At 33.6% G+C, this 12,252-nt stretch overlaps 1 protein-coding gene across 2 annotated transcripts in view; it reads right to left on the bottom strand.

Annotated features, from left to right (window-relative positions):
- Window positions 1–12,252, bottom strand: part of cdh19.S (cadherin 19, type 2 S homeolog) — a 151,204-nt gene that overhangs the window by 43,316 nt on the left and 95,636 nt on the right. For both annotated transcript variants that reach the window (XM_041567783.1, XM_018223617.2), the window contains exon 3: window positions 8,751–9,045. In XM_041567783.1, coding sequence (XP_041423717.1) covers window positions 8,751–9,045 — 295 coding nt within the window. The remainder of the gene's footprint in view (window positions 1–8,750; window positions 9,046–12,252) is intronic.

Genomic DNA, 12,252 nt, shown 5'->3' with positions numbered 1-12,252 from the left:
AACCCTTTGGGTAACGGAGGGTGACTACTATGGGCCTTTTGCTCTAATTCACAGGACTTAATGTAGCGAATCCCCACTGTGATGCTTCTCATATGATCTTATCAGTTCTGAACACGATCAGTTCTTAAGCATCTGGGATATACTACACAATTCAGCAAATAATGTGCTCCTCCTGATTGTAATTTAAATTATTTTGGTTTCCACCCTTGGTGTCATTTTAATACATACTAATAAAGGTTAAGTTTTACCTTTTTGTTCATGGGATTTATGGAGTAACAAATGGGGTGGTGCAATCTTTGGGTCATTCTTTACTCTCTATAGAACATTTATTATATATTACTTGACCCTGCGCACCATTTACTTTGTATATTGATTGGTGGAAGGTGCTTCTGACTCCATTCTTTTTGCATTATCATAATAATAAAACAGTACCTCATACTTGATCCTAACTAATATGTAATTCATCCTTTCTGGGGGCAAAAAATTCTAAGAAATGTATTAAAGTTTAAATAATATTTTAGTAGACATAACGTATGGAGATCTAAATTATGAAACAATTCCTTATCCAGAAGGCACCAGGTCATGCGCATTTTGGATTTATTCAGTATCCAATTTTTTTATTTTCCTAACTCTCCCAGATTACTTCTATAAACTCTACTTGTATGGGAAATGGATGAAAAAAAAAATCTGACCTGAAAGAACAAACAATATGTTGTCTTCTTCTAACAATCTATTTCGTAAACTCAATTTTTTTTTTTGCTATATATGATTAGCCACGTTCAAATGTCCTTCTCTGTATAGTATGAAAGTAAAGTAACCAAGAAGGCATTATAAATCAAGGTATTGTGGAGCGTGTTAAGTTGGCCAGCTGTTTTTTGCAATGGTGGAATGAAATTCATGCTGCTATAGTGCGCAAGAAATTATGGGATAACTAGGAAACTATATTTGACTTTACAAGATCCCAAAGTAATGCGGGTATGTTCCACTTATATGTCAACCAACAATCCTTGGCATCTGTCAGTGGCAATTAGTGTTAAACCTTATTTTAGATTCTGAATACTTAAGGGACATGATCCACAAGGCTAGCAATTCAGATAAATGAATTTGAAATGAATGCTTTGTGTGATGGCTTTTAGAAAAGGGCAGCTATGTGAGCTAACACTCCTCTGCTAACATTCCTTAGCAGATGGCTGTAGGTGTTAGCCATATGCTTTCAGTAGATGCTGCCATCTTTAATTCAGTTAATTGCTAGAAAAAAATCCAATCAAGGATAAAGAATGCCCTCAGGGCAGGTTGGTTGTGTCAAAAAGGGAGGTTGATTCACTTCATGTAGAACATTAAAGAGTCATATCTATAGGTGTTCTGTGTAGTGCAATTGTTACTGTGGTACAGCTGTTATTGCCTGCATATTTATTTTTAAGGGGGGCAACCCATTGGTGTTTTCTCAGAAGCTAAGAGAAAGAGCTCTATAGTGTACAAATCATGCAGTCTTTCCCATTCATGGTGGAGACTCCAAGGTCTGACCTCTGGCAGAAGACAAGAGGAACTGGACAAGTGCTACAGTAATGAAATATAGAAGTTGGCCAGTGCAAAGAGAATTTAAGGAGTGTATCTTATATAAAAGATTCTGCACCAGACTGACTTATCCAATATTTACAGGTATTTATAGTTTTAGTTGTACAGTATCTGGTATGAGAAAGCGGGAGACGACAATCATTTTTGACAATAAGAGAGCCGTGACAAAGGCCCACTTTATGCTCTACAACAACACTGCCATCTCTAACATGTTCTTAGTGCACTAGAAATCATTGTGCTCTTTATATATTGATATTGGACTTTGCATCCTTAGCAACAAGATGTTTCAGCCTGCATCAAATGCTGTCTCCAGCTACATATTTTTGCTGTATAGAACGCTTCTGAATAAAAAATGAATATACATGCCATGAATGTAGTGAAGGTAAATGTGCAAAATAGGAAAGCCTCCTTAATTTAGGCCATTATTGGGAACTTGAAATTACATTTTACGAAAGGACCGTGAGTATGGGGTGTGCTAGTGAATATTAAACAATTGGTTTGATGTTTCTGGCAATATTGTTGTAAAAATTGTACATCTCTTACAGATTCTCCATTTTCATAGTTTTAATGGGTTAATTTTCTAGTAAAACAATAGCAAAATCATACTAAATTGAAATGTATTCAATAGAAGATTTCGTTTCTCAATAGTTATAAGACAAAGATGTTCAAAAATACTGAAATCATTCCAAAAGATAATCTGGTCTGCAGAACGTTTAGTTGCTAAATTAGATGCTTATTGGAGGATTAGGCATTCTAACCGTTGGCCTCTATATTTAGCTACATAAAAATATGACCTCTGCTACACAGCAAAACAGAAATGCAAGATTTCATGATTGTGCTATCTTCTAGGTATTCACCAAATAGATAAAAGAACACGGGTACAGAGAAAAGAAATTACTAACGTGCTTGTACTATGATGGCTGAATTTTTATGTGCCTTTTCCCACAAAGCATGAATGACCTTGAACTCATGGTATGGAAACTAATATTTGAAGATTTGGGGTGTTGAATAAAAAAATCCCTTGGCTTAAAAGTCAATATGGCCTTTGTGACCTTCACTGAGAAAATAGTATTACTAGTTTTATTTTGCTAAAACCACAAAGAAATCTTGAAGAACATTAAATATAACATCTGAAGAAGACCTTAATAAGCTAAGAACATAAAAAAAATATTGGAGATGAGTACAGTTTTTAGCACAGTAGGAAACAAATGTTAAAACGTAAAAACAAATTCCCTTTTACTGTAGAATAATTTACATAGAATTATAAGCAGTAAGATTCTTAAGATTCAGCTTTGAATGGCTGCCCCCATGGCTATACAGCAGCCTGTTAATATAAACTATTGTAGACTTTATGAAGCAAACATGTCAGCTTTACCAGTATAGCACAAGAGTACATTATGGGGCAGATTCACTTAGGGTCGAATATCGAGGGTTAATTAACCCTCGATATTCGACTGCCGAATGTAAATCCTTCGACTTCGAATATCGAAGTCGAAGGATTTAGCGCTATTCCTACGATCGAATGATCAAAGGAATAATCATTCTAAATCCTTCTAATCTAACGATTTGAAGGATTTTAATCCATTGATCGAAGAATTTTCCTCGATTGTTAGGAATCTTATGGGGACCTTCCCATAGACTATCATTGGCCTCGGTAGGTTTTAGGTGGCAAACTAGGGGGTCAAAGTATTTTTTAAAGAGACAGTACTTCGACTATCGAATGGTCGAATAGTCGAACGATCGTTCGATTCGAAGTCAAAGTCATAGTCAAAGGTCGAAGTAGCCATTCAATGGTCGAAGTAGCCATATTCGACAATTTGAAATTCGAAGTATTTTTTCTTCTTCCTTCACTCGAGCTAAGTAGATTTTTATTTTTTGGTGTTACTGATCCTTTAAGAGATTGCCTATGACTAAGTGCTAGGTAAGCATGGAACGCGTTAGGCTCTATGTGGGGACTTTTTTTGATATTTTAACATGGTCTAATAATAAAAAACATTTAAACAGCATGCTTGTGGGGTTTTTTTGGAAATTTTTGACTGTTCCTTTAAGAACTAGATAAGAAAATTTAAAAAGCAGCTGGGTGGCATGCCACGCTTAATATGTGGTCTTTACACAAATCCGGGACTTTGGAAGGGCACAGAGATTTAATATGTATATCTCGGTAAATGTCTTTGTTCAATAGTTTTAATATATTTATTTTAGAAACTAAGGTCACTAAGATGGCTCAACATCAGGTCAGCAACAAGCAATATGCTACTGTATGTTAATTATTTATTAACTTTTAGAAGTAAATGTAAAGATTTATCCATTTACTTTGTAGGATATAGTATTAGTTGTGTCACTGCACACACAAGGCATCTGATGTGTTTCCAATCTTTAAAGTACATTTAGAATTTTGGTTGTATAATCACAATGTAGCCTGTCAGTGTGAGTGTTACATTAGATAGTGACAAATCCCAGGATGTATTAAAGGTTATGTTCTTTTATATACAACAGGCATCAATATATATAAATTAACAAATATATCATAAGCTTTTGATAAGAACCTGCCCTCTAACTATTACAGATATGGGATCTATTATCCAAAAACCTGTTATCCAAAAAGTTCTGAATTACAGGAAGGTTTTCTCCCATAGGGGACAATTCAGTAACCTGCGGAAATTTGCCTGCGACGGCTTCGCTCACATCGCCACACTTCGCCAGACGAAAATTCGCCAGGACAACGCTAATTCACTAAAATGTGAAGTTGCGTTCAGGGCGCTGAATAATGGCAAAGTTTTCGCTAGCATTAATTCGGCAAGCAAAGTGAAGTTGCGCTAGTGTTGGCTAATTTGCATACGGTGGGAAGTTAGATTTCGATGGACGTATATGTTGCAGACAGCAAATACATTACACTACACAATTCCAGGGAACCTTAAAAAAATAACATAAAGTTGTTATAATGCCCTACGCATGTGCCCAGTGTATAATTTATGTGCCATATGTACATAGGGGGGAAGCTGGGTACCCTAACAAAGATTTACGATCATTTGCAACCTATCACCCTGAAAAACTGAAAAGTCGCCAGTGTTTTTTGGGACTTTCACATTTTTTTTGAGGAACTCCTATCTACTCTATTGCACTTCGCCTGGTCTGAGGTGGCAAAGGCAAGTCTGGCACAAGTCTGGTTCATTAAAATCTGCATCTTAGTGAATTTGCGTAGTTACGTCCACTCGCTAGAGCGAAAATTTGCCTGACTTTAGAGTGCAAAGAAGCGCTACAGTCTATCTCCTTTGATAGTGAATTTATGCCAACGCCCGTTATTAAATCGGCGAAGTCCCGAAATGATGTCACACTGGTGAATTTCCGCCGTTAGTCACTTCGCCCTTTAGTAAATTTGCCCCATAGAATCAATTTTAATCAATAATGAAAAAAAAAAATTAATTCAAAGTCAACTCTTCCTGAAACCAGTTTAATTTATTTGTTCCTTAATATGTATATCCTGTTATTGTTAATATTTTGTGGCCTTGATTTAATTTCCGTGGTGACAGCTGTTTCCATTATATTCAATGTGAGATGGTATGGAGGTTTCAGATTTTTCCCAACAGCACATTTCTTTGTCTAGTCTTAGAAACAGAGTACACTTCTCGCAAGACACAAAGCAGGACCAATTACCATTAATTTGACAAGCTTATTTACATTTATTTGCATTCACTAGACTGCTGCCTGGGGAGTTGTCTGCCTAATTATCTATAAAAGTGGCAATAAGAACTCCAACTGAGGCTTTAGCTGTAGATAATATGCAAATAAATGTACATTCCTATATTTCATCCAATCTCATATAAGTAAAAAAAATAATGTTTTTTTGGTAAGGTTTCACAGAAAAAACTTTTGATCACTGAAGATACAGTAGTTGAGAAACATTTCAACCTGTTATACATGGTCTACTCCAATTATAATAGATTTATATACTTCTTTGGAATTACAGTCTCTTCTGATAGTTATGTAATGTTTAATATTAAAAAAAGATATATAATATTTTTCACTATACTCCCTTTTCTGACATTCTGTGCCTTAGTACAATTTTCTAATTTTTACTATTAAAAAAAGGAAACATTTCTAACTCAAAAAGCAAAGCAAAAAAAAGCAAAGATATTTTACCAATACTCGATTTACGGAACGATCCTGTACATGTAAAAAAAAATTCTTCAAGGCAGAAGTTCTGTTTCTAAGTACATGTGCTCTTATATATGTTGTAACGACAGAGGCAAAGTCAAAGCATGGTCAAAACTTAACTGCATAACAAAAGTAAAAGTATGCAGGGGACTCAAAAGGTTAATTCTTCTTACTGCCCAATTTTGTTACCGATGGTGATTTTTCCCAACTGGCCCAGGAATCTCGTGACTAGTTCCTGAACATATTTCATGTAATCGAAGAGAGCACATGGCTGTTCCTCTTTGGTCTCCACCTAGGAGTCTTTTGTTCTCCACCGAGTATCAGTGGTGGATGTGCAGGGCACCTAGAGCTCTTCAAACACTACGATGCAGAAAGATCGCAGGGACAAACTACACACGATACGTTGGATGAAGACTCAGCGTGCGGCATTCACATCCAACAGTCGTGTCATGTTGGATACATGTAGTTTGTACCTGTGATTACTCGATCAGTCCCATTATGTCCAGCATGCATGCATGCATTTCGTCACCGTGCGACTAATCTTTCCGCATCGTTCCGTGGAGTTCAGCCCTAAGGGGCCCATTTACTAACAATCGAATTGTGATTTTTTTTTTTTTATACAAATCTCAATTTGTGCTTTTCATTTATTTATAAAAAGCTTTGTCAATTTCAAATTTTTTAATAAAAAATACACGAAAAACTTTTATACCAAACTTCACTAAGTAAAAGTTATTGAGTTGCTATAGGAGTCATTGGGAGCTGTGTTGATCTTATTGGACCACTTTAAATCAATTAGGACTTTTAGAGGTTTTCAAAGTTTTTTTGCTAGGATTTGTCTGAAAAATTCCAATTTTTAGAGGTTTTCAAGGTATTCATACTTTATACTGCATCGTTCAGTGCTTTTTTGTACTTTTTGGGGCCCATTTACTTAGTTTGAGTGAAGGAATAGAGGAAAAAAAGTTTGAATTTCGAATGGTCGAATATGGCTACTTCGACCATCGAATGGGCTACTTCGACTACGACCTTCGACTTTGAATCGAACGATTCAAACTAAAAATCGTTCGACTATTCGACCATTCGATAGTCGAAGTACTGTCTCTTTAAAAAATTCTTCGACCGCCTAGTTGCCACCTAAAACCTACCGAGGCCAATGTTAGCCTATGGGGAAGGCCCCCATAGGCTTCCTAACAATTTCCTGATCAAAGGAATATCCTTCGATTGATGGATTAAAATCCTTCAAATCGTTCGATTCGAAGGATTTAATCGTTCGATTGAACGATTATTCCTTCGATCATTTGATCGTAAGAATAGCGGTAAATCCTTCGACTTCAATATTCGAAGTCGAAGGACTTTTCTTTGACGGTAAAATATCGGGGGTTAATTAACCCTCGATATTCGACCCTAGGTAAATGTGCCCCTTTATGTTGGGATCTTTGAATAACTTCAATAACAATTGTGGTTTTTAGAATTTGTGAGTTTAGTGGTGGTCCTAAAAACCTCTAAAACCACTAAAATCCAAACATTTACGTTATAAATGAGCCTCTATGTCAGGGAACAGGGTAAAGGTAAAGACAGTGAATAACAGTTTCTGTCATAGGAGTTGTAAGACAGTGAATAACAGTTTCTGTCATAGGAGTTGTAAGTTAAATAGGTCAGCTTAGATTGAGCAGTATTTAGTTTCAATAAGCAGTGGTAGTTTGGAATCTCGTTTCTAGGGTGACACAGCCTAAGTGTAGGCATTCAGGGACTGGAAAGGAATTAATTTATCAGAGAAAGACCTCCAATGGAAAGAACCTGTTACGTGCAAGTGTGCCTGAATGGTGAGACTAATCCTTCTATCTCCTAAGAGTGCTGGTGCCTCGGCCTTACTCAGGAAGTAAATACACTCCATACTCAGGAAGTGCCTTCACTTTTTGCTTCATCTGTTAGCTAAAGGATAACTGTCATTCTGATAAGTACATATTTGAGTTTTAGTTCAGTTTTCTATAACCTTTCCTCTGCTACTTTACAAGGCTGCAGCTGAGATAGAGGTTCAGAATGTAACACAGCTGGTATTAGGTATTATTGACAAGAAAGGGTAATATATATATATATATATATATATATATATATATATATATATATATATATATATATATATATATATATATATATATATATATGTATAAGCATACATTGCAAAAATGAAAGAAAACATTAATCTATCAAAGTTCAAATTTCTCCTAAATAAAATCTATTTAAAAATGTCCTTTTACCCTAAAAGTGGATATTATTGCCCATTTTACAAATTCAATGTTTAAGAGAATTTAATAGTGCAATACAACAACAAACAAATCCACAACCTATACCTTGTGGATGACTGCAATATAATGATAATACCTGATCTGAACAAGATTTATTTGGACTATAAGAAGAACTGTGCTTCATAAAATGTAATACATTTAACTTGCCTTAATAAAGGACCAATTTTGCTAAATAATAATGGCCCCCAAGCATTTTAACTATTTATGTACATAAATGTTATAGGACATCATTTGAGGAGTAACATTATCATGATGGATCCTGTCTAGCCACAACCACCTGCATTTATTATATTTTATACAGCTCATCTCAGACTCCTGTTTCATGCAGTTGAGCCCACACAATCTTACCTACTCTGATTCTTCTACTATACCCTGTTATATATTAATAATAGTTCTAATAGTAACCATTTAGCCTGGTTTGCACAAAATGTCAGCTATACCATTCACAAAGCCATACAGATTATATTAATTATGTTTATCAGTGTATAAGTACAGTTTATCTTTGTGATGTTATTGCTTATTGCTTGAACTCATAGGAAATCAATATGGTGGCTAAATTATATAAAAATTTGCTAACATTTATTTGATGCAATTATTATTAGGTGGAAAGAACAGTTTTATGGAGCCAAGCAGCAGATTTGTGCTATATAGAAATCAATTACAATATTCTGTCAAAACAAATAGGAAAAACACAGAATAAACATTGGTTTTACATACCCTCAGGAGACATTTCAGGAACAGTAGCAAAATAAGGTTCATTGATAAACTTTGGTGCATTGTCATTAATATCCTGAATTTTGACAATAAACTCAGATTCTGCTTCAACAGGAATGCCAGTCACAGTGTTTATAGCCTGAGCTCTTAGAGTATATGATGATTTTTCTTCTCGGTCAAGTTTTTTCAGAAGATAAATTTCTCCTGTTCTTTCATCTATTGTGAAAATAGTTTTTGCTCCATCTCCTAATAAAATATACTTAAAGGATCCATCTTCCTTGTCCAAATCAGATTTAAGCTGTTGAGAAAGCAAACAAAAACATTAATAAAAAGATCACAGCAGCAATAGTAGCTTATCACTTGGCATTTCATTTTTCTTTGTTGTCTTTAAGAAACTAGAATCTGTCTGAAATCAGAACTTTTTTTTAAAGAAATTTATTTTGTGGAGTATGTTTCCGTGTGACACTGTTTGGTGGAAAAGTTATGAAACACTTGTATCAGTTGCTTTTACCTTGTGTATGAATTATTCTCCTTATTCTCCTTATCCCTTAGGGCTAGTTTTTTAAATGCATGAAAGTTCTGCAAACTAGTGAATTTTATATTTAATGCAATATATACTATTGTTGCTAAAAAGCAACACATTTTTTCTAAAGTCTTGTACTCACTAACTGTCTTTTTAAATCAACTTACGCTGTACACAGAGCAATAGGTGGGTCTCAGAAAAGTATATAAATTTAAAGACACATTTAGCAGGAATCAAATTTCGAAGTCATGTAAGGTTTTAACTCCCTTAAATTCGAATTCTTAAAACTCATCAACAAATTTAAAGGACCCAAAAACTCTAATCGAATTTGATTCGAATTCGATCAAACTAGATTTGAGTTTTTTCGAATCTAAAATAAACTTTAAGTGGATTGTTTGTATCAAGCACTTTGATAAAGGCTAAGAATGCTAGCCGAAAGGTTACCTTTTTGCTCCAATAAACACTAGAATTTATGCATTAAGTCCTGTGAGTGTGTTCCTCTGTCTACATTGTATATATATATATATATATATATATATATATATATATATATATATATATATATATATATATATATATTATAGCGAAGTACAGCACTCCATCTTTTGTTTTCAACCCAGGTACACGGTAAGGAAATCCATATGTAAAAAAAGACCAGCAACTCAGGGATTTTTTTCGTGATCAAAGTGATGGAAGTTTTTTTGAATATATGGATTTCTATTGCAGCACTTATTGACATTACACATTAGATATATGCCTGATACTATTATATAATATAACTGTAAAACAGTGTAGCATCTTATACTAAGCCAATCCCAGAATTTTCAAGCATATACTGAAAAGGATATCTGATACCTGAGGTAATTGCAATCTAATTGTATATGAATAGAAATTTAACCCAAGTTAATTGAAGTCTCATAAACTAGGCAGTATAATAAAAGAGCAGTTCCCCCTTTCAGTATTTTTGTTGACTACTGGCAAACACAACCAAAATGGCAAATTACATTTTGTATTAAATAGCTATCTTATGCTATTGTAAGTAAGCAATGTCTCAATGAGAATCTATAAAATGTTCTATTTTCTAATACGGTACCATATATAGTTTTGTATATGGAAATTTAATAACATTTACACAAAATGAAATATGACCAATTTTTTGATGGGCAAGGTATGGTGTAGTTTAAAATTAAAACCATATTTTGTGACACAAATGTCCACTTTCAAGCAATATTGGCATATGCACAATTAAAAACAATAAGAGTTTAAGAAAGAATATTATAGTGAAACATAAATTATTGTTCTTTTTTATTTTTCATTTATATGTTTTATCTATTTGTTAGTATATACTTTTTGTTGAGATATACTATATATATATATATATATACATATATATATATATATATATATATATATATATATATATATATATATATATACACATATATATATATATATATATATATACATATATATACATACATACATATATATATATATATATATATATATATATATATATATATATATATATATATATATATATATATATATAGATAGATAGATATATAGATACATTTAGAAAAATAATCAGGGCTTAGTGTTTTGTTCCTTACAAGTATCTGTTGTCAAGGTTGACATGTGGGTTGGCATGACATGTGAATATTTTTTCAGCTTTTGTCAAGAACATTACTAGTGCTATGAACAGAAAAATGACTGAAAAAGCCAAAGGATGGGTTGAAAGTGAACAAGGAGCAGGTTTTAATGTAAGCACCCAGCCCTTCTCTACTAATATTCATAAATATTTAAAAGTTTTTAAATGGGACCTGTCAAAAAAATGATTTAAAATCCTATTTTATCACATTATCCAATCAAAATGAACTTTAATTACACTAAATAAATTATTTGAATCTTGTTTCCTTCAGTCTGGGAATTCAAAATTATAGCAAGCAGGCAGGAGCCATTTTGTGGACACTGTTATTAAGGCAAGCCTTGTATCTCAGAATCTTGTTTGTGCACCAGAATGGGGGACCTGATGTCCATCCCCATGCACTGGCTACACAATTAAACGGTGAAGAGAATGGGGGAATTTATGGAGAGCAGTGACATGTAGGAAGTGCTGAATGGAAAGTGAAAGTAATTGTCTGCCCCACCTCTATGCCTAACGCATAGAGGAGGGGCAGACAATATTTGATTGACAGCTGAGATTTTTAAATGAGCTTACAACAGCTATGAATGCTTTAATAAAAAATAAAAATTGTATTTCATGTTTAATTTGAAAAGTACTTTTATTATACAGGTTTTTGTGTCTGGGAGACACTTTCAAGATACTGGCAATATCTAAATAAATGCAGCACATAAACATGTTTTTTGAACCCAAATATGTCTAAAAGACAATAAGCAGTACAATGCTATTCCAGCTAAATTCTGCATGACTAGAAAACCAGTTATCTTTGGATAAAGGATTTTCTTATGACTAGAAAACCAGTCAGCTGTATCTGTACTGAGAAAACTTTTGGGCATAGATGACCAATCACTTAGCATGCATGACAAAGCAAAGAATTTATTACACTGCTCATTTCATTTGGCTCCAATAATTTAAAACCCATACATAAGATAAAAAATTAAGATATAACAGGAGAGTGTATAAATATTAATAACATTTATAGAATTCTAAAATATATATGCCATATGTAAAAGATTGAAATAAAACAGCGAGTTTGTATTTGTTCCAAACCAAGATATTATTAATCTTCATTGTAAGCAAAACCTGCCTATTGGATTTATTTAATGTTTAAATGATTTTCTAGTAGACTTAAGGTATGAAGATCCAAATTACAGAAAAATCCATTATCTGGAAAACCCCAGGTCCTGGATAACAGGTCCCATACCTGTATAGTATAGCATTCTTGATTTGCAAAGTGAATACAAAAACTACATTGTGAGTTATAGTTCCACCCAATTAAAGCTAAAAACAACAATATA

Source organism: Xenopus laevis, chromosome 6S (assembly GCF_017654675.1).
Source record: "Xenopus laevis strain J_2021 chromosome 6S, Xenopus_laevis_v10.1, whole genome shotgun sequence".
Taxonomy (NCBI): Eukaryota; Metazoa; Chordata; class Amphibia; order Anura; family Pipidae; genus Xenopus; species Xenopus laevis.
This window is presented reverse-complemented; position numbering and strand designations above follow the sequence as displayed.